At 42.4% G+C, this 23605-nt stretch overlaps 3 protein-coding genes across 3 annotated transcripts; 2 read left to right on the forward strand and 1 right to left on the reverse strand.

Moving 5' to 3' along the window:
• The first annotated feature begins 4251 nt into the window (after positions 1-4251).
• LOC138599460 (cystine/glutamate transporter) lies at positions 4252-9982 on the forward strand. The gene is made up of 12 exons (XM_069671152.1): positions 4252-4633; positions 6037-6163; positions 6539-6654; positions 6770-6895; positions 6986-7085; positions 7180-7224; positions 7323-7446; positions 7518-7621; positions 7728-7824; positions 7908-8057; positions 8155-8332; positions 9782-9982. The coding sequence occupies exons 1-12, from the start codon at positions 4414-4416 to the stop codon at positions 9844-9846; spliced, it is 1452 nt and encodes a 483-aa protein (XP_069527253.1). The 5' UTR covers positions 4252-4413; the 3' UTR covers positions 9847-9982.
• A 60-nt stretch (positions 9983-10042) lies between these two features.
• On the reverse strand, positions 10043-17116 carry foxm1 (forkhead box M1). Its single transcript, XM_069671143.1, has 9 exons — positions 16999-17116; positions 15475-15891; positions 15150-15298; positions 14694-14888; positions 14467-14595; positions 13658-13717; positions 13203-13251; positions 12943-13115; positions 10043-12626 (listed from the first exon to the last, which is right to left on the reverse strand). Exons 2-9 carry the CDS (start codon positions 15851-15853, stop codon positions 11796-11798), a joined length of 1965 nt encoding a protein of 654 aa, XP_069527244.1. The 5' UTR covers positions 15854-15891; positions 16999-17116; the 3' UTR covers positions 10043-11795.
• A 212-nt stretch (positions 17117-17328) lies between these two features.
• On the forward strand, positions 17329-18731 carry rhno1 (RAD9-HUS1-RAD1 interacting nuclear orphan 1). The gene is made up of 3 exons (XM_069671448.1): positions 17329-17412; positions 17554-17741; positions 17937-18731. Exons 2-3 carry the CDS (start codon positions 17577-17579, stop codon positions 18669-18671), a joined length of 900 nt encoding a protein of 299 aa, XP_069527549.1. The 5' UTR covers positions 17329-17412; positions 17554-17576; the 3' UTR covers positions 18672-18731.
• The last annotated feature ends 4874 nt before the right edge of the window (positions 18732-23605 follow it).

A 23605-nucleotide genomic window follows, 5' to 3' on the forward strand; every position in this document is an offset into this window, starting at 1 on the left:
TCACTTTTGTGCAATGAGAGGAGGTGGAGACACGTCATCCATCTCAATACACATTTAATGGTTTGAAATTACACCAAAAAACAATCCGTTGGTTGTATTTAATGCGAGTAACGCAAAATCAAAAATTCTCCTACTATTTGTGTTCTTAGCCCTGTGACTGACAGGCGATCAGTCCATGGTGTGCCCCGCCTCTCGCCCAATGACAGCTGGGATAGGCTCCAGCCTCCCTGCGACCCTGAACAGGATAAGCGGTGTAGATAATGGATGGATCTGAGTTCTTTTTGGTTGCATATCTACTCAGGGGTAGCAAAGAAGGCACAGTAGGTAACTGTGGCTGTCACAAGCGGCGCCCAGTTAGTGACGCGTTTTCCATCAGCCAGCAGTGGTTGGTCTGCCAGAGAGGGGAGGCGGAGCTAAGCGGCTGCTTTTCCGGTCTCTGCAAGTGCTGCGAGTAAACAGTAATCTACTATGGCTGAACAAACAAAGAAAAGATGGATGACTACAGATACAACTTCAAAAATACGTCTAAGCAACCGTCAGCGAGGAAAATCATGAGTTACAACTGGAGCCAACACATGTGACACTGTTTGGATATCTGGGGCGTGCGCTCCTGCAGTTACCGTTTATCGCCATAGGTGCCGCCAAAGAGAACGAAACTGAGATCTTCGAGATTATGACCCTCTTTCATTAAATCCATTAACTCCAGCCAGTGTTTACCAACTTTGAGCTCAAAATGCAGTTATATGTCAAAGAAATATTTGGCAAAAGGTGTGGCTTATCAAGCAAAAAGCCTATTTTCAGATGGCTATTTTATGGTAAATGTTGAAAGCATGGACATTGCATGTTAAAAACAAAGCTGAGCTATGAACTACACATACAAGCAGCCTTCTATAGGGTATTTCATTAACTGTAATGCGCCTCTCCTTAACCTTGTGAGATACTGTAATGTCATGTGTGTGTATGAGCATGTTTGGTTGGCTGGACGCTCATGGATGCCGTTTGTGCATGCATGTGGAGTACATACATAAATGTGTAACATGCGCGTGCCTGTGTGTGAGGGTTAATTAATCCCCAGGACAGAGGATCACACACATACACACGCTAATAATAATTGGGCCTGTAATTGGGGGATTGAAGACACCAGGGCTTGTTCTATGCATGCAGCCGGTTGCCAAAGGGGATGTCTCCATGAGGACAGTATGGTGGATGCATTTTCTTCCTTTGTTTACCTTGAGAGGTGAATATTAAGAGTGCTTTATTTTATGAAAAAAACCTGATGGCTCGTGGGAAATGTCAGGGCATGTTCCCTTTGTATTCTTCTCCATGTGAGATGAGCCTATGGGAGAAACCGTGGGGTGTGAGTGTTTGAGGCTGGTTCGGCCTCCTCTTGACTGGGCAGGGATCTTGGGAGGTCAGGTGGAAAGCGGCAGGGGAATCGGGGGGCTCACACCCCCCGAGGGAAGTGTGTGTGAGAGAGAGTGGCAGAGTTACCTGCTGAGCAAAGGGGCTAAATCCAGACCTGCCCTGGGATTTCACAGTGTGATGCTCAAGATGTCCCGGGGCGTCACCTGGAAGATGTTGCAGGGAGTAAGTCACTCTGAGGCTCAGGGAGAGGTGTGTCGTGTGAGATGAGGTCGCCATCTTGTGGAGAGAAAGAAGAGTGCAGACAGATTTGAGTAAATTAACTCCTTTAGCAAGTCGAATACTTTGGCTCCCTCTGCTGGTCACATGTAGAGAAGCATCAGAGTTGTGTGAACAAGGAGATGAAAAATAAACATCTTTAAATGACCGGCTTTCTTTGTAATCAACAGCCAAACAACCAAAGATATTCAGTTTTAATGATACAAAACAGATTATACAACAGCTAGTTCCATGAGGCATTCCATGAGTGGTGATGTAGAGAACATCTCTGGGGCTTTTCACTCTGTGTATCACTCCGCCTCAGCCAGGTTTTCTTAATACTGTTCATTAACTTCACAGCAGACCGTGTATGTCTACATCAGGGGTGGGCAACCCTGTTTTAGGTTTCTCTGCACTCTAACACACCTGATTCGAATGTTCCGCTCGTTACCAATCCCCTGAGACGCTTCAGCTGGTTGATAACGAGCAGATCATTCAAATCAGGTGTGTTAGAGTGCAGAGAAACCTAAAACATGCAGGAAGGTAGCCCTCCAGGAGCAGGGCGGCCCACCCCTGGTCTACAAGCTGCTACCTCTGAATCACACAGCAGAACAAGCAGATAAATGTACATGATAAAAAACAGATGATCTGTGGTGACCTGTAGACACAGAGTGCAGGAGAAAGTTTGGGTTGCTTGGCAACAAAAGGCCAGTTTCAGTTGAGTTGGTGGAGCAAAAAGTAACCGGTTATCTGTAAGGTTACTTTTTACTTATATTTGCTGCTAGTGCAATAAAATCAGTATCCCACTCTTAATCAATTAAAAATGTTTGTTTTAGTGAATTAGTCGACAAATGTTACTGCCAATATTAATATTATTTTTTCTTGCTGCTATGAACATACAGGTACATCACATGTATAATTAAAGTATACCAAAGTCTAACCCATAATTTAACTTGTTCAGAAATATAAATTAAGTCGTCAAACAAACATCATGGGTCAACTATATCAAGATTGAAACATTTTCATTTTTATTTTTAAAAAAAACTAAAGTAAATGTTTGGAAAAACAATATATATCCCTTGAATGGCACCTCTCAGTTGAAAAATCTCTACATATCACCATGTGAAATCGAAATGCCTTTTCGAGTAGTATCTTATAACAATGAAAGACATATCTTACATAGACTACATGGTGGTGCAGTGGTTAGTGCTGTCGCCTCACAGGTTCGAATCCTGGTTCTGATCGGGTTCTGTGTGGAGTTTGCATGTTCGCTGTGCGTGCTTGGGTTCCCTCGGTACTCCTTCTTCCTCCTGCAGTCCAAAGACATGCTCGTCAGGTTCATCGGTGACCCTCATATGGCTGCAGGTGTGAATGTGAAGTGTTGTCTGTCTATGTGTCAGACCTGAGATTGACTGGCGATCAGTCCAGGGTGTAACCCCGCCTCTCCCCCAATGACAGCTAAACAGGATAATCTGTAGATGATGGATGGATGGATATCTTATATATAAATATCTTTTAAAATAATATCTCATTTGCAAAAGAGAAGGACAGAAACATAAACCTCTTTATTCCAAATTCCTTTAGATGACATCTATTTAATCTCGTTTTATGCAAAAAGCAGCATCTAGTAACATTTTTGAAGGTGCACTCTGATGTTCTGGACTGCCTCAGAACTGAATGACATTGCACACTATACGCCTTAGCTGCTTTTAAATGATGCTGCTTCTGCTTATAACTTGCACAGCAGAATGCTGAAATGTTTATGAGCATTAACAGCAGGGAAGTGCCAAAAACATCCTCCGTCACCGCTCCTTCCAGCAAAACAAAACATCACATGATCCCGTTGTGCGCGAGTCCTGGACACGAGTTCCATAAAAACCCCTCTTATCTTATCTTGGAATATTTTCTACGTCAGATTTTCTTTGAAAGCATCCAGATGACGTCTCCTGACATTTTACTCCATTGGTTCACCCTTCAAGTATTTTGAAGGAGTGAAACCTCTTGGTATGTACAGTACTGTGTTGTGCAGGAATTTTAACAAGCAGGGCTTCTGCTCTGCCAGATGGAGTGAAACTGACATCCATAGAGCGGTCAGTCAAGTGAAAATAAGGGAAAACAAGCTAAACGACTGGTCTCGCTTTTGTTTTTTTGTTGCCTCTCATGCTGATCTTGGCAGAAACGTTGCACAAATATTCCAGATTTGGCTTAAACCCCGTGCATAGAAGCTAAAAGAAGAACTTACTGAAATAACAAAAAGCATTTAAACATTCTGAGACAGAGTTTTAAAGCGCACAAGATGTCCAAATGTTGTTATTGAACGCAGCCCTCCTGCAGATTGTGCAGCTGCCTCCACAACACCATGACCCCTTTCCCCCAGAGCCCGGAGGCCTCTGACAGGCTGTGCACACACACACACACAGACACACAAACAGTACAATGAAGGAAAGTGTCGAGCCTTTAAACTGCTGTAATTACTTTCTGAAGCTTGGAAGACTGCTGGCTTTGTTCCCTGCTCAGGCTTTTTCGGGGGGTGGACGGGGTAAGAGCCAATGAGGGGAGAAAAACATGCAGGATAAATTAGGGGGGAGAGGGGGCCGTGTTGTTGCTGGTGTTGTCTCTTTCTACCGCAGCTTCACACACACTAAACTGCTGCAAATGTGCGTCCAGAAGGGTTAACTGGAAGAGGACTGTTGATTGCTGTTTGTGGGGAAATCGTCAGCTGGAGATAAGGAATCCGCTGCTGCTTTGTGGTTGAGCAACAAGCGTCTCGTTGGAATCCACAGCCGCAGAGACATGGACGTGAAGAAAGAGGAGGATGGCAAGAAGGAGAAGACGGAAGAAGAGGTGGTGCACCTCAGGAGGGAGATCGGTCTGCTGCCGGCCGTGTCCTTCATCATCGGTACAGTGGTGGGCAGTGGGATCTTCATCGCGCCCAAGGGAGTCCTGATGAACAGTGGCAGCGTGGGGCTGTCTCTGCTGGTGTGGGCGCTGTGTGGGGTCCTCTCCTTGTTTGGTAAGATGCTGGATGGTATTTATCATACAGGCAGTCTTTAAACTGTGTAATTGTTCATTTTTAATGTGTTACTTGAACTGACTCTATTGATGTATATTTGCTTTGCCTTTTTGAGATTAATTAACTTCTTAAATGTCTTTTTGGGTGGCAAAATGTAAGTGTACATAATAACTCACTTTATTATGTCTTAAATAAATTAATTAAATGTCTTTTAATTCTTCTAAATCTACTTAATCAAAACTTCTTTGTGGCACACTCCAGACATTTAACTCCACCAGTTTTTCACAACGTACACGATTAGCCTGCAAGTCAAAGAGTCTACAGCCATGCTAGCATCTCTGTGAGACTGTATTTTGTGCTAAATGCTAACATTAGCATGCTAACATGCACAAACTGACAATGCTAACATGCTGTATGTAGCGAGTAAAATCTTTACCAGGTTCACCATGTACGCTTAGAGTGTTAGCATGCTAATATTTCCTAATTAGCATTAAACATAGGCTTCATGTGATGCTAATGGAAATGACGGTGCTTTTGCTGGTATAAAATGGGACTAAAGGACAGATTTTGAACCCAAAGATGGTGCCACATGTAAAAAGTAAAAGTAAAGTTAGCCAATTTTGCTAGTCAACAACAGACAGCCTGACTATTAGCATCATGATAGCAACACTGCTAGCCTAGCCAAAGACGTAATCATTTTTATGTGTTACTTCTTAAATGTCCTTTTAGGGGGCATAATCTAAGTCTACACAAAGTTATACACTTTTTTTTGTCTTAAAAAATGTTGTTTAATGTCTTTAAAGTCTTTTTCAACCGGCCAATTTAATCATTAAATATTAAATTATGATCCACTTAAAGGTTTGTCTTTGTGGCACACTTCAGACACACTTTAAAAATTAAACCAACATTAAACAAGTTTGCCACAATTACAAGTCAAAGAGTCTACAGCCATGCTAGCATCTCTGTGAGGTTCTGCTTTGTGCTAAATGCTAACATTAGCATGCAAAGATGCACATACTGACGATGCTAACATGCTGTGTGAAGCAGGTAAAATCTGTACCAGGCTCAATATGTAAGTTTAGAGTGTTAGCATGCTAATATTTCCAAATTAGCATTAAACACAAGCTCCAGGTGGTGGTAATGGAAATGTCAGTGCTTTTGCTGGTAGTTAGTCCTACATAGAAGTAAAGGACACATTTGGAACCCAAAGATAGAGCTAAATGTAAAAAGTAAAAGTAAAGTTAGCCAATTATGCTAGTCAACAACAGACAGCCTGACTATTAGCATCATAAAAGCAGCACTGCTAGCCTAGCCAAAAGACGTAATCAAACGCTGATCTAAAACCTTGAGGATAATCAACACTTTAAATACATTTTGTTCTTATCTGCTTTTTGCTCTGTTAGGGGCCTTGTGCTATGCTGAACTGGGAACCAGTTTTACAAAGTCGGGGGGCCATTACACTTATTTACTGGAGACACTGGGGCCACTGCCGGCCTTTTTACGCCTCTGGGTTGAATTCTTGTTTATCAGGTTGGTTGGTTGTTTGGTCCTTTTTGTCCGGCTAGCGGCTAGCAGAGGGCTATTTAATTCTCCATATTGATGTGTTCCTGGTAAAAGCAGGAAGCTGGGGAGGGACATTTTGCTGATATAATGTGTTTTTATAGCAGCCAATATTGCTTAATGTGAGAACATTCAAAGAGAATAAACACAGTGACAGCCGGAAACTGATAGCTAGCTGCCTTGTAGTTCCTGTGCGCCTTGGGGTAGGTCCATAAAAAGTCAAGAAAGCATGTTATCTGACACAGAAATAGCGTACAGCCCAAGTGCAGGTTGAATCTTTGAGCGCAGGACATATTTGACATCTGCCATGGGAACTTTAAAGTCCAAGCGTGTTTTCTTTTCCAGGCCAGCTGTGGCTTCCTATGTGTCCCTGGCTTTTGGCCGCTACGTCGTGGAGCCATTCTTTGAACCTTGCGCTGCTCCCATGGCGCTGATCAAGCTCGTCAGCATCCTCGGAGTGAGTGAGTGGTTTATACATCCTCTCTCTATCCACAATACTGTCATTCTACTCTCTTAAACCTCCATGCAGTGCAAGATAACAATCCATATACCTCTCTTTTCTTTGTGTTTCTGTAGCGTTTGTCGTGGCGGTTAACTGCTGGAGTGTGACCATGGCCTCTCGCACTCAGGTCACCTTGACATTCATTAAGATGTTTGCGCTCATCCTCATCATCATCCCGGGTGTGATCGCACTCGCCAAAGGTGGGACGACATTGTCGGGTGACTTTCAAGCTGTCAAATGACGTACATTTGCTGATTTCTCTGTCTTTGTGTGCGCCTACTTCCTCTCAGGAAAGACAGAGAACTTCCAGAATGGCTTTGAGGTTGAAACATTAACTCTGGATAGGTTGCCACTTGCCTTCTATAACGGCCTGTATGCATACGGTGGATGGTGAGCAAACACGTATCGCATCATGAGCATTAGCATCAATATAAAACTCTTTATCGTCTTGCTTTTAATGCATGGCTTTCCCTTCTTCTTTTAGGTTTTATCTGAACTTTGTCACAGAAGAGGTCATAAACCCTAACAGGTATTTAATCTGACATTTACTCTCCACTTTAAGTTGTTTTTAAAGCCACGCTGCCTTGAAAACACACTGATATCTCTCTGCATGTTTCCTCTCGTCAGAACCATCCCACTGGCAATAATCTGCTCCATGGTGACAGTGACCGTCTTTTATGTGCTTGTCAATGTGGCCTACTACACCGTGATGACTCCCGCTGAGCTGCTGCTGTCTGACGCTGTAGCTGTGGTCAGTACCAAGCGTAAAAAAAGGAAGTTATAAGCGTACTGTGTCTTTAAATTCCCTGCGTGTCTCTGCAGACGTTTGCGAACCGCGCCCTCCAGGGAATGTCGTCCGTCATTCCCATTCTCGTGGCCCTATCCTGCCTCGGAGCGCTTAACGGTGGCTTCTTCGGGTCTCCCAGGTAATCTGGGCACACAAAGGTTATTATTGTCATCTATGTGTGAGCTTTAAATCAGCTAAGAATAGCGACTAACAATTAATTGTAAGTCTTTCTGTTTGTTCTGCAGGATGCTGTTTGTAGGGGCAAGAGAGGGGCACTGGCCACCGATCTTTTCCATGATTCACATCCGCAGACACACACCTTTACCTGCCGTGCTGTTGCTGGTGCGTTATCTCTATATTATCTTGCTGTCTAATTTAAGTAGACAGAGTATGATGATGTTATTAAAGGTGTACACTGTCTGCAGTACCCCCTGGTGGTGTTGATGTTAATCACAGGAGAGCTCTACGAGCTCATCAACTTTGCCTCCTTCTCTCGCTGGTTCTTCATCGCCTTGGCAACCTTAGGGATGCTCATCCACCGATATCGCTTCCCCCTCCATCCCAGACCTTTCAAGGTGAGTGTGTCTGTGGTAATTCTGCCAAACTGTACCCCATTCTACATTTGCCTGCACACTTAACTTAAAGTTGTAATGCGATTTTGATCACCCTAAGGTGCCCCTGGTCATCGCCGTCACCTTCACGGTGGTTTGTTTCTTCATCGTGGGTCTGTCTCTGTACTCGGACCCCTGGAACACGGGGCGAAGCTGTGCTCTCACGTTGACAGGGGTCCCGGTTTACTATGTGACCATTCACCAATATCGCCTGCCCCACAGATGGAGACGCACATTCAGTAAGTCAAAAATCTGACAACTCTTACGTCTTGGACTTTGAGTTCATGATCCTAAGAATCCATTATGATGGGCCAAGATCTCCTTCTTCTGTAACTCAAATTAGAAGAGTCCAATTTCGAAAATGGCACAGCTGGTGTACTATAAAAGTTAGATGATAATTAATGTGTGGATTGCGTTACGAGAATGACTAGGAGATGGCTCCTGACGTGTCTAGGGCAAGTTCATTCTCTAACACGAAGGGCGTATAGAAGACACTAGCTGGCAGTGGGTGGTGTGGGGCTTACCTCCGGTCAGCTACAGTGGCTAGCTAAAACCAAGAGCTCCCCACGAGCGGCCAGCCCAGGCGGCGCCAGAAAACGTTTCTTGTTCAAGGTTTATTGCTGGTGGTTGGTCCAAAAGCAATCTCGGATACCTGTGAACATGCCGGGGCGGTTAACGACGGTTAACGACTTCCTTTCCCGCGTGCTGCATTGTTTACAGAAAAAGAACACATTTAATCTTGTGAATGACTTTAATTAACGGGTCTTACCTTTGCCGAAATTTCAACATCATGATGCAGATTAGTAAAAAGTAAAAATGAAGCTTTGTCGGGTCTGTCCTCAAGAGGGGAAGAAAACTACTTTTAAAATACTCGTTTGTTGAACGGAGGTCGGATCGATACTTTCTGATGCGTTCGAGGAAGTCGGGAAATCTGAACGCTTAACGGCTTTCCTGAAACTGTGCCAAGGGAATTTATCTCAAGTTGAATTTTAGATCTAGAACAGATTGTTAACTGTTAGCATGCAGATGTCTGTTTATAGAGACTAATAAGACGCTAAATCATCGTCAGATAGCTGCTGACGGGAGCCGGGATGTCATTACGGCGCATTATGATCTGCCTGCTTTTGCTCTCCACACGGACTGTTTTTCCTGCGTACACCGCAGCCTGCTGATACGTGATTGGTCAATATTACTCGGACTACAAAGCGTACTACAAACAGAAACCAGAACACTTGCCATCCCGGAAATCCACGTCACTGCCTACAGATTCTACATTTCTATATAGAATCAGTTAATAGAGATTAGTCCAAAATAAATAAACATGAGATAGTAGGCTTCTAGTCCTAGTCGTAATCGAGGCTCTAAAACAAAATGTGCTCTGGTGTTGGGTCTCAATCCTCATGGTGGCTTAGGCCAAACTTTCCCGGCCAACTTTGTACACCTGCGCAACCGGGTTAATTGTGGAATTGATTAGTAGCATGAAGATCATTGATGTTTCTTCCTGTCAGAGAAAAGGAATAAGACTTTTTAAAAAAGGAACCCGTTGGTCTAGAGCCTACAATTGTCTTAATTTTCAACTTCAATTTGGCCCTCTTTGCCCATGAACTCCTAAACCCCATTCCAGACATTTAATCCTAACTAAACCCTCTTAACTCTTTAATAATTCTGACTCTGTTTAATATTCCCAGACTACTGCAGCAAGCAGCTTCAGATCCTTCTAGAAGTGGCGCAACAGGAAGTCCAGACGTACTGAAGACCCCAAAGAAAACTTTCGACTGACACACTTCCTGGATACCTTTACCTGTGTCCATTTTTGCTTGAAACAGGCGTCGTATGTGACTTCTCTTGTAGATTTTTACTTGAATTACAGTTGTGTTTTTTTAGAGATCTGTATGACACAATAAAGTCCTTTTTGAATCACAGAAAAAATCTGAATGGTATTTCCACTTTTATTCAAATATAAATACAAATAGCCGACCTAGCTATGTCAGATACAATCCAAAATACAGAGTTTCAACACTGCTGTAGAAATTGCACCGTGTCTATTTACATCAATAAGGTGAGCTTCAAAAAGCAAATCAAACACATGACTTAAATAAAAGCCATTTGTGCTGCAGGAGGCACCGACACCGTGAGATTTATTGTACAGTCGTAGAAACACCAGCTTTAGAAAACAGAACAAGGCACATGCTTGGAAGATGGGAACAGGGACATCTCATTCTCTCACTCACACATAAAATCACGCTTGAAACCTCGACGAATTATTACATAATTCTGTGGCATTTCAAGAAAATGGTTTATCTCCTATTCTGTCCTCTAAAGATGGTGCAGCATAAACTGTTCTGCTTGGAACTCTTTCCTTTATGCTTACAGAAAATACAAGTATTCAATCTGCAAATTATTTCAACTTCCCAAACACTGCCTTAAAATATGTTGCTGAATGAAGAAGCCACTGCATGCAAAAATCCCCTCTCTGCAGGAACAAAGTGCCCTGAAAGAATTACTGTTAGTCAAACTGTAAAGAGAGTCCTAAAGGACGATCCTACTGCTGTTAGTGCTATGTGTATAACTGTTATTGCTAATAATCCTGCATTGCATTCTACAAAAAAAGGCTAAAAGTGGATTCCTGGAGCGTCTCGCTGGCCTGTCAGGCGATATATTGTCTTCCATTTACATTTGAGAAGCTAAATTATATATTAAAATGTGCAAATCAACATACATATACACGTAAGATGAATTTCTCTTCTCGAGCGATTCCTTCAAGAGCTCAGACGGGTCAGACAGGTAGCATTAAGGATAGAAGGAAAGGAAGGACATAAGTGAGAAAAAAAATGCACAACACCAATAAAGAAGTAAACCACAGATGGAGCAAAACATCAGATACGAGCAGCTGCCCATTCGACTTGGTCAATAAAATGTTCCTGTTATTAATTTAAACTTGCAGTGGAAGCCAGGAGCATCCAGAAGAAAGCAAAGCAGATGCAAAAGAAGTCTTTAAATGACGGACGCGAAACATTTTGGTGCTTATTCCAGTGTTAAAGCTACAAAAAGGGCTCGAATGAACGACTGAAGCAGCCGATCGAACCTCAACTCGGTCTGTGGTTTATGTGCCAAACTGTTTGGCATTATAATCATACACTAAACTGAACAAGCGCCGTTATACGTGCTCTTTTTGATCACCTGAAGGTAACCACACACGACCATCGACCTACGTGGAGAAAGAAGTTTGAAAGGAACGACTGCTTTAAATTAAAGCTGCAAGTTAATTTCAGACCATTAAAATTATAGTAACAAAAACAGGAACCAGTTTTTGATACTGCTACGTAACTTTGGTGAGTTTCAAAGGTCGGCTAAAAGTTTTGAATAAATGAATTAATATTTATAACTGGAGTGATGAAAGCATTATGGATCTTACCTTTAGTTTAGATGATGCTTCATCCTGTTTTATCATATTAATACCTTCATACGCTTGTATTTTATGTCTCATTCAGACCAAACTGATCGGTTATCATTAAAAGGAAACAACACTGTAATTTGGTTCCGTTTATCTTCTTCAATCTGACAGTTTCTATAAAGTTTGGTGTGCTGTCTATTCTTTTACATTTGCATCTGCTCTGCCGTCTGTGTCTCTCACTTGCCCACCTTTAGTGTTTTGGAAAACAGCTGAAACATCCATGTAAATATGTGATTCTGGCCCTCAGGCTACTTAAGCTGAGGGAGGAACTCGGACCAGCTGATATTGGCCATGCCCAGGTCCTCATCATCCATACCGGTGAAGCTGATGTCCACCAGTATCTTGCTCAGGCTGTCGTTCATCGTGTCCAGAACCAAGCCCTCCGTGATGGAACGGTTAGTTGGCGTGGCGCCTCCCGCCTGCAGCAGCTCTCTGGAGCAGCTGCTTCTGAGGCACCCGATGGGTGAGTCTGTGGGAGGTGTCACTCTGGAGGGGGCAGACGTGAGCAGCTCTCTGGGGGAGCTGAACAGCGGCCAGTCTTTGAAGGGGGTGCTGTTGAAGCTGAAGGTGGTGTAGTCGTGGCGCGGAGTGACTGCAGGACCGCCTGGCGTGCGAATGGGACTGAAGTCCAGCATGTTCTGGCTTCCTTTCCCTACAGGGGTGACCTTCCACGGCTCGGGTACGATGCTACACGAGGGGGGCCTGCTGGGCGTGGAGGACGTCAGGTGGTTGCTACTTTTTATGGGGGTCTTAAAGGAGAACTCCCGCTCGGGGCTCCGCTGCTGCTCGTGCTGGGTGTGCTCGTCCAGCTCGGTGTCTCGCATTTCCTGGAAAGTGGACGCATCGGAGACGACGCCGGAGTCGAAGAAAGTGTTATCGGGGCACAGGAGGACGGGCTCCTCGTTCAGAGAGTGAACCAGGCGCTGCTTACGCCGAGAGCTGCTGGCCTGTCTCTTCGGGAGGGATTTAGGAGTCGTGCACTTAATTGGAACACAAACCGGCTCCTCCTTCACCTTCACTATGAGATCTTTGTTCTTCTGAGGAAACAGCGGCACAGCTGGGGCGTCACTTTGTGTCACCTGAAAGACATACAGGCATGTGATTCGCTACTTTATGTCCTGCATTGTGGTGTATTGTAATGCATCAGTTATTGCCTTTTCCGCACTCTTTATATTTGTGCATCTGGCACCTAATTTACAGTACAGTGAATATGTCGTTAAATTGTTGGTGGTACTGGTGCACTTAACAATTAAGAGCATCTCTGCCCCCTATATCCTTAAACGTTTGCTAATTTCTCTTGCAAAGCAGCTCCCTGCCGACAGCTTTAGAAATTGATCACTTAGCTTCTTCAATGTACAACTTTAAAACAACAGGGACATCAAGCGCATCCTTTACCTTGGGAGCTATCCGCACTCTCTTTGCCCCCCGTGGTGTTATCTTCTTCTGCTGCGAGCAGGAGGGGGGAAACTGGGCCTGTGCGGTCGGCAGGTAGACGGAGGAGGTGACGGGGAGCTGGATGGGAATCAAGTAGGATTCGGTTCGAGGAAGAAGAGGTTTCATCCTTCTCTCTGAGTGTAGAAAAGACAACGTTATTGACATTTTTGTCCTTTTTGACGGGTTCAAACTGCTTTTCCCACTCTTCCAATTTAACTCACCGGGGCCAGATGGTGTTTTTCTCGCATCAGGAAGAATCCTTCTCTGTTGCTGGGAAAAATGAAAAAGATATAACATGACTTTATACAGAAAAGGTGCACTCCCTCGGTGAACTTACTGTGCCCTCTCATGCCTGACTTCTCTCCCTTATCTTAGGCAAGTTAAAGAAGATTAAAGTTACACCTCTCATTTAGCAGCTGTCCCTGCACTTTATGGAGGGATGATAGATACACATTCTTTGTAAGACTCATCTTTCATAACTCCTCCTGCAACAAAAGAGATTTCCCTACAGCTTAAACCTCCAGCTGCAGCTGCACTCTTTTGGTCTGGTGACAAAAAAAAGGCAAGTGAAAGTGGACATCAGCTGATTTTCTTTCCGTTTTCTGCTTTCTCTTGCCTGACTGCGGGGATGACGACTGTTCCTGTAAAGATTGAAAGAAGGGTAAATCCGTCTTACTTGGTTGGGCAATAAAAGCATTGGCACCGGAACAGGAGCGGTCATTGGGTCGCAACCAGGCTGCAGAGAAAAATTTGGATTGTGAGAAAAGAAAACATCACAGATGAGCTGAAAATGATAGATGTTAAGATAATTGCTAAAAAACATCACTTTTTGTTTTGTTAAAGAGCAGCTCCAGTCATGTTTTAGGACACATAAAATGCTCTGCTTGAAATAATAAATTGTGTCTGACGTGTTATTTCTGCTAAATATGTTTAATTACCTTGTAAAAATCCTCCCGAGGCCTCTCTTTCTTCCTAAATCATCATACTCCCCGCCCACTATGCAAATTTCCCGTCTCTGCCATCGTTTAGTGGCAACTTGTTGAAACTTTGTTCACTTGAAATGTAGTAATTAGTAGTAATAACGTTAGCAGTCAGTAGTGAGTTTGCAAAAATCACGATGACGGTTACAGCTGGCCCGCGCATCGCCAAAGTGGTTGCCATAGGTTACACATAATGATATGCATAGCGTCATCCCGTCCATTAACGGGATTGGCTCCTTAGGTTCGTGACGTCTCAAACCTGCCAATCTGAAAACGTGTTGTTCAGCCTGTCCTTGGAACACTGCAGTTTAAAAGCAGACAGGCCCAGCCGTGGAGATGACTGCTGATGTTGTCCCTGATATGTCTTGTAGAACATGAGAAACACCACATAATGTTTACAAGGTTAAACACCTGATTTTCACTGGAGCTGGAGTCTTTAAATGTCTTTCTTCTCCGTTTTTGAAGGAATGAGTGACAGTAATAAGAAGTCGGCTGCTGTGCTCACCCTATACACCTGATCCAGAGTGAGGCATCGATTGGCTTCAGGCCGGATGGTCCAGAAAGAAATTTTACCATCTGGTGACGCCTCACGAATGAACAAGTCGTGCAGCGAGAGGTTATGGCGGATGGAATTCTGCAATTAAAGATGAGCAGAAAAAAATCTGTTGACTCTCAAAGACTTAAATGTTATCTGCTGCATCATACGCAAATGACACATTTGTTTTTCAGTACCTTCCATCCCGGTTTGGCCACCTCTCTGAAGTACGGGAAGTGGTCCTCGATCCACGTGTAAATCTCTTTCAGTGTCATCCTCCTCGTCTTCCGACTGTTGATGGCGAACTGGATCATGGCCATGTAGGAGTACGGTGGCCTCTCTGACACGGGTTGTTGTTGAGCTGCTTCTGCATTGATTTGTGGATTTTTTTCCTGTAGAAGAAACAAAGAAATAGATGCTTAAAAACATTGTACTTGTTTTCTAATGAAGACAGATTTAGATAGACACAAATCAGTCAAAACATACACAAAGTTATAACTTCAAATCTAGAAGGACGACAGTTTTCTGTCAAATTGAGGGGACACGAGAGACATGTCAGGACATGCCCGAGATCAGTGTTCCCTCCAAAAAAGCTTGTGTTTTCACATCAACAGTTAACAATCACACCAAAGTGTCAGGAAAGAGCAGCCGACCTGAAAAGTCTGCGAGTTGGGCTTTTGGTTCTCCTTGTCGGCCATTTGTTTGGCATCATCTCCTTCGAGGGTACATGTGCTCATTTTGCCCAGCCACTGAATATTGGTGAGGCTGTCATCTAACGGACCACATTCCAGATCCTTATTCACTAATAAAGAAAAGCAAAGAAAGAAACAATGAGTAAACACAAGAAGGATTAAAGATAGTAAAAATCCACACTATAGTTGAAACATCATCTTATTTCCGTACATGTTTTGATTCCAGTAAGCGGCTTAACATCCAGGGCGTCCATAGGTTCTGCTTTCACTGGTTTTCCAACTGTACCTCCTCCAGAGACGTCGTCCCCTTCAGCAGCAGGCTGACAAAAAGATCCATTGTCTCCGCTCCCATTCTCACTGAGAAGGATGAACTTGTTCGGCCCCTGGGCGCCGCACTCTTTGCCTTTAGCAGTCAGGGCCCCAATGACACTTTGAAGGTCTGCTGTGATGGGAATGACAACCACCTGCGTATCAGAGATGGTAGGGTGATCCATGATGCGGATGCCATCCGGGAACGACTGACCGGCATCTGATTTTGTAGGTTCTTTGGAGCTGGATGCAGAAGGTTGGTTTTGCGGTTCAGCAGCTGGCGGGTCATTTTGCTGAAAAGGCAGCTTTCTTCTTCTGAGGATCAGGGGTCTCCTTGGGCTCCGTCTCATGGTCATCAGATGATAAAAAATGCTCTGTGGTATTCACTGGTGTCCTGTACCAAATGAGTACACAAAAGAAAACATTGAATCAAATCAACATAGATTATAAAGCCTGCTGAACATTGGAACAAATTCTGCTTTTATCCTGTGCGCATCCTGCTAACACACTGTGATAACTAGAATTACCTGTAGGTTAACGTTTACTGACACAAGCTAGTTAGCCAACAGTTAAATCCGACTGGATTCAAACCGTTTCTCCGCAGGCTGATGATTTAGATTGACTTGAAGTAAAGATTTCATACAAAACACCAATTAAAACAAACTGGTGTTGCGGAGTATGTTGATAACGATCCTTAAGGTAAAATTCAGCCTCACCTTTTCCGTCAGTTTTGTAGCTGTGCAATTGCTCAGTTTAAGTAGCCTATTTTCACAGATCAGTTGGTTATGTTTCCTGGCAACTCACCCCTTCCAGAACAACAGTCGTTAACTTGCATGTGTGCAGTTGGAGTGTTTTGTAATGGCGTTAACCGCCGATTATCTGGCAAGCATCCAAAGACTTTTTGATTTAAATATTAAAAGATATTTTCCAAAAATGCCGTGAGTCTCGGCTAATAAGTAATCCATCAGATAGCCTGCAATCTCAAAAAAATTCCAAATGACTCCAACGGATCCACAGTCATCTCCCTACTGTTAGGTAATTTAGCTAAATGTGACAACAAGAGGCGGTGCAGTTAATAAAGTGATTTTTTTAATTAAAACTAGAAACTACTGCACTCTCAAGGTATGCCGAATTAAAGACTTACTTGTAATATTTTGATCAAACACTTCAAATTATTCAAGTACCGATGACTAATTGATTAGAAATAATGAAATCGTTACAAGGTATATAAGTTCAATGGAATTCAGTATGGCATCCTTCCGAAACACACGTCACACTACAATTATTTGGGGTAAAACTTTCATTTGGAAATCTGTTTTGTCTAATTGAACCAGAAGTTAATACCAGGCGAGACAAGCTAACTTTACGACTTTATCTTGGGTAACTTTGGCTGTCTGTGTTTGGGATGTGAGCTAAGTTAACTAGCTAGGTGGCTAGTCATCACGGCTAGCTAGCTTACGTCTCTTATTGTTGCGAACACCAAAGCTACATAAAGCCAAACCTTCATATTATTGTGATGTTTCAGGCAATTCCGCAAGGCTGGACTCCCGGTAGTCGTTTCAACACTCTTTTTATATCCAATATTGAGTCATATGATCCATGATATCTATAATATTCTTTCATTTAATGTTATTTACATGCCGTCTGATCTATTCAGAATCGTTTTTGAATTTTGGCGCTGTGGGTGATGCCTCTGTCACGTTGGTCACGTGGTAAAAGAAATTCCACCAATAGCAGCTTAGCAGTGCACCAGTTGAACCAATCAGCGACGACAGTGGCGGAAACCGGGAAATAAGAAGTATCAAGAAGACGGAAAACAAAAAAGTTCAGTAGAAAACGACGGAATAACTAAGTCTTTATTTATGTATCATTTGTTTTAATATTGGCTATATCATACGCGAAGAATCCCATTAAGGTATGTTTATTTTAGGGCTAGTTGCTACGAATGAAAACAAAGTTCAAAGGTAAACAAATGGATGTGTCTGAAACAGTATTATGGGTCTGGAATACTTTAGTTGGACATTTGTATTGATTAGGTGATGTTTTCTTCTACCAGGTCTTCAGGAATGATTTCTATTAATGCCCCGTAAAGCTTTAAAGACAGAAAAGCATCCCCTGCTGTTCCAGGAACGCTCTTTGTGTGGAGCCAGACTCCAAAATGTGCCTGAAGTCCGAGCAGCACTCAATCCGAGAGAGTTTTTCACAGAGACACAAGCACAAAACAGCTCAGCTCTTAATTCATGGGTAAGATGATAATAGTATTTGGTTTTAGCTCATTTGGGTTGTGAGATTTCTATGTCTGAACACATTGCCATTCAACAATTTAATTTGTTCTAGCTTCAAGAATCTGTAAATAAACCTTTCCTGCCAGAATGATAATTGTTATAATGTCCCATGGTATATTTGGATGCTTTTTTACTGTGTGTTTTAATATTTTAGGTTAGCCCACAATTTGACAGTACACTTGCAGCTGCGCCTCCAGTGAGACGCGGGAGAAGGAAATGCCTCTCTGCCACAAGCATCCTTGACAATTCCACTCAACTGTCCAGGAAAAACAGTGTGTGCAAATTCCCTGCATTATCATTTCAGACAAGGTCAAGAGATCAGTCTCATCAACCAAAGAGCACACGCACAAAGAAAGCTACAGCATGTACTGCTGTGCCTGATGCGGGAAATCAACCACAGGGATCACGTCAAATCAAAAGGACGGCTTCAAGTGCGCAGTGTTTAGACACACCAAAGAGGCAAACAACCTCAATCAGAAGAAGAAATGGTGAGAGAGTTTCTGATGCTGCTGCGTCCTCAAACAGATGTTTGGATGGGCCTGAAATTCCATCCGTTCAAGAGAGATGCATAATTCCAGCAGATGGAGCTTCAATACTTGCGTTGAATGAATTCAGCACTACTGAAATCAGCAGCATTGGTCTGCCTCCTGATGTGGACACTCCGAAAGTAATACAAGAAGGGATCAGTTGCCTGTCCTCCACATCTTTACACTTGCTACTGCCACAGCCATGTACGCCACCATATGATCAGCCACCTGACGTTTTGGTGGCTGACACACCAGAGAGAGATTATGGGCTGAAGGTGACATGGAGGAGGAGAAGGGGTTTGATGTTGTTGTTGAAAGAGAGAGGCCTTCTCTCTGATTCAGATGTGTTAATTCCAAGCTGATTTTGAGAGATGTCAAAAGTGGATACAGGTTATTTGTCGGACCAGGAGGAACTATTTTTACTGCACTGAATGATGCATTCAAAAGCATCAAGCAACTTTGTACTTGTTTTTCCTCTATTAAACTTTAAATAATCAAATTATAAAACAAATCCAGACTGCAATAATTACTGGATTATTTTTCACAAGTGAGAATTTGTTAAGACAGATCCTTGTTATTCTGTACCTGTACATGTTGCAACAGTTGTTATATCAAAGGCAGTCTTAAATTCAAATCCACTTATTTATAACAACACAAGTCGATGCTTTGTTATTCTTATGCTTCAACATTTTAATGGGAGATAAATGGATAAAGGTTGTGTCCATATGGACTGTATTTTATATCACTCACCCAATGTCATACAAACATTAGATAATTTTGTCAACGACAATAAACCTTGAGTCATGGGTATTTAAGGGTGCTGCTGAATAACTATTTCAACTGTGCTTGTAACCCCCCTTGTTATCTTTCAAATACATTACATAAAATATGTAATAAATATGTAAAAAATGTTTATGTCCTAAGTCCAACAAGCAAACTTAATTATTTGGTTAATTAAGACCTCTCTCAGGTTACAATAGAAAAGCAGAAAACTCAAACAAAAAAACTAGCTTTTCCTTTACAATGTAGTAAAAGTTAATTAACAAAATACTTGACACTTAAAAATTAAATTATTTTTGTGTGCACATTTTAGAGAGGAATTACAATAGTTGTCACAAAACATGCTTTCAACAAACCCTTTAAGGATTATTTGTTTCAATATGTTTGCTTTTAATTGCTGTGGGGCATTTCTGAATTGAAGCGATGCCATATTTCAAGGTGAAAGGGCAAAAATCAAAAGCCTTTTACTGAGGACAAGTCTCCACCCTTCTGCAGACTGTCAGCCAATCAACTTCCGCCTAAGAAATCCGCGGACCAATGGGAACGCCCGTTCTTACTGTGTTCGGTAACTAAGGACCGAGTTACGGAGTTCTCCTCAACCGCGTCCACAAAAAGTGTACTGTTGCACGAGGATCTTCCTTAGCAACCGTGGATAAACATGAGTTACTACAGCATAAGGTAAAATCAAACATCACATTCTTGCACGTCATGTTAACATTTGTTCTGGTTGGCGACCTGTTAAATGTGAAACTAACTGGTGTTTTCTTTTACCCGAAAAATGTTAACTGTCGCCCACAACTTTTATAAAGGCACCATTGCCTCAGTGGAGGCTGGGCTGAGGCAGCTAACGTTAGCTTTTAATGGTAATAAGCTAGCTATAACATTACATAGCTGGCGTAAAAAACACAGATGACATGCTTATTTTCCTTTTTTCGCGATATGTTGATGTTTTTTGACGGAATGTCAAGCGCAATGAGCAAGTTAACGGTCGTAACGTCACAGCAAAACGTCGTTTAACAAATCAAACGTAAACAGTTAACGTTTTAGTTTGCCGAAAAATGAGAAGGGCACGAAATTCATCACAACGTTTCATGCTTTAAGAGTGTTCTTCTCGCTGATAAACAACGTATCAACTATACTGTTCTGGAAAAATAGACTTCAGCAATAGTTAATTATATCTTATAAAAAAGATTCATGCATGCTAAATAAATACATATTTCGCAACCTCTTCGGAGTCCCTTTGTTACAAATAGGAGCATTTGAGTGTTTTGACGAGCAATTTCCTGAGCTATTTCCGTCGTTACACCAACAATACAAAACCGATAGGTTAGGGAAAAAATCCATCCCCAGGCAAGGCAAGGCACGTTTATTATAAAGCACCATTCATACACGGTGCAATTCAAAGTGTTTAGACAGTTAAAAACAGAGCATTAAAAATAATCAGCAAAGCAAAATATATTAAATTCAAGTCGGGTCAGAACACTACAACTACAGTATATGCTTAAAAGGTAGTACTTCCCATCGTATCCCCAGTATGTTAACTTATTCTCTTCTTAATAAATAACCTTGGTATCAGTTATATTTGAGTCATCTTGACCCAGTGTTATTATAGATAACGAAGACTAAAACTAAAACTAGTAGTGAAAAAATAATTTTGTAAACTGAAATAAAATTAAAAACTACAATTTTCAAACTAAAACTAAACTAAAATAAAACTACTTAACTTGTAAAACTACCTAAAACTAAACTGAAATCAAAATAAAAACTAATGAAAATTTCCGAACTATGATAACTCTGTCCCCACTACGTCCATGAATACGTAAGATTCCGAGCACAGACTAGATGAAATCCACACTCCTTGTGTAATTGGAAAGTATCAAGTGATCTGCATCACAGATGGCACTCTGACTCTGAGCTTTGAATACAGTGGAGCGAGAGGACTAAGGAAAAATGTTAAGTCATGTTTGAGCATGCCTTTCTGTAGCATCTGTCCTTTCTGTGTCAAAGCATTCCTGTGAGGTAGTATACGTTCACAAACCAAACAAAGCTACGTATCTAATACATGAACAATCAAGTCACTAAATGAACACGTAGTCTGCATTTGGAAGTTAAAGGAGGGACTGAATGTAGATACAGTCAGACTCTGCATAATGCACCATAGTGCTTCCTTCATTTTTCTTCTGATGTCCACTGAGCTGGTCATGCAAACAGGTGTTGCTGCCAAGGGGTCGTGTGTGTGTGTGTGTGTGTGTGTGTGTGTGTGTGTGCCACTATAAACAATTTCCAGCACTGGAGCAGAGGTCTGCTTTCATTTTGCAGGGAGATGATAATCAAAGCAGCTCCCACCCTTTCCTGTTACAGCCCCTGCCTGACTATTTGATTTCTTTCAGTCTGTAGACAAGGGCCGTCATTCAAGGAGCACATGATGTAGAATAACATATATTACAGTTACAGTGATGTTGAAAAGCATTTTTATAAATTGTGTTTCGCTACATACATAAATATGTAGCTTCCACAACTTAAGCGGTGCCAGGTGTTAGTTAGAAAATGACTTGTCTTCCGGTTTATGTTTTTCCCCACATATCTGACTAACATAAGGGAAACTCTGAGCTTTGTATCAGTGTCAGTTTGGTAATCTGAGACTCATTCCTGATCAGAACACCAGCTGTGATGCACGCCACTCTGCTGGATCTTCCAACCCAGACGGTTTGTGTCACAGATGGCTGACTCAGCGTATGTCACTTGAACCTTCAAAGACTGCCTTTTCTCTGCTTCTTGTTGCCTTGTTATTATTCCCTAACAAATGCTATAAGCACTATTCTCATTCCTAGCAAGAGTGTGTGATTGTGTTTTCTTTTCCCAAAGCACTAGAACTTCTTACTCCCCTTCTCTGTAAGTGGAGACTGCTGTGTCAGTTGGCAGAGTGAAGCAATAACAAGGCCCAGAGAAGCTTTCAGAGCTGACACATCTGAGGACTGACCGTTTTTATAACAGCGTTACAAATGTAACGTTGCTTACGTGAAAGTGGGAGGCTGATGATGACGTTTTCTGCTGCTTTGTTGCGCTCTGTTTGCGCACAGTTTTCAAGGTTACAACTGAAGCTCTGCCTCGACTCTTTGGTGCAGCTCTTAGCGGCGTGTTCTCTGCTTTGATTCTGAGTACAACAGTATTATAACAGTGTCTATTGTCTAGTTAGTATATCCCGTACACTCTTTACACGTAACAGATGTGGAGCAAAATATCAGTGGTTTGTAGGAATTATGATTCATGTTCTTCTTTTGTGAATATCCTGCAGGATGAGACAAGAACCGTGGCCACAAAAAGTTACTCTAAGGCCACCAAGTATTCCATGTAGGCGGCCGCCTGTGGCCACTTCATCTAGGAGCCTTCGCAAACGCAACTTTACAGCTCCACAAACATCTCGAATCCTTTGTGCTCCTCCGATTCTCTGGTTCTTGAACTGCTTCAACAGCCAAAGAGTTTGAGCAGGTGTAGCAGACACTCATATGGCAACTTGACGCTTGTCAGGTTAGAGGATTTAATTACATTAAGCACATTTTATACATATCTTTCTCGCTGTTTAGAGACCTTAAACGAATGTAATGTTTATGTTTTTCACAAGGATTTTTGAGTCTTGCGCAAAACTGGGAGGCATGATGAGAGTAAGAGAGCGTGCTTATGAAGCAGAGTTCATATTTGAGCCACCAAAAATGTCTCTACGCTCCCGTATTTCATGCTTTGGTGAATTTTTGGACGGTGCTTTAAAGTAGCATCTATCTCTGTCTTGGCTCACTGTGACTTTATGTTGTGTCTGCTGCTGTCGTGACCAGGTTTTTCTGAAGAACTAGACCCTGAGTTTTGATTACATTACCTGTCAAAAAAGGTTAAAATCTCCTCAGACATCAGTTTTGTTCTCTTTGGCGGCACCTATGGCGATACGGTAATTGCAGGTGCACACTTCCCAGATATCCAGACAGTGCTGCATGTGTGACGTCCACGGTTGGCTCCGGTTGTAACTCTTGATTTTCCTCACTTACGGTTGCTTTCCTTTTACGGCTGTTTGCTTCATCTGAGCGTCGAGTTACTTTTTCTTTGGATTTTCACATATTTTTGAAGCTGTATCTGTAGTCATCGATCTTTTCTTTCTTTTCTTTAAATTACTGTTTACTCGCAACCGTTGTAGAGACTGGAAAAGCAGCCGCTTAGCTCTACCCTACCCTCTCTGGCAGACCAACCACTGCTGGCTGATGGAAAACGCGTCACTAACTGGGCGCCGCTTGTGATTTTCTTCCACTAAAGTCACCACAGACAGCCAGTCTGTGATACTGCAAATGCAAAGGCTTTCATCAGCGGGCCATAGGCTCAATCACCATTGTGTTACCTCATTCAGCGATAGATAGAGACATTTATTTAAATGAAAATCTTCAAGATTATTACTTTAAACAAAACTAAACTCCCAAATGTTTTGTGTCTTGGCCCCAAGAGGAATAACTGTGTGAAAAAGAATTCGCTACTT

The sequence above is a fragment of the Semicossyphus pulcher genome, unplaced genomic scaffold (assembly GCF_022749685.1).
Source record: "Semicossyphus pulcher isolate SPU_LCO1_2020_fin unplaced genomic scaffold, fSemPul1.0.p SCAF_20, whole genome shotgun sequence".
NCBI lineage: Eukaryota > Metazoa > Chordata > Actinopteri > Labriformes > Labridae > Semicossyphus > Semicossyphus pulcher.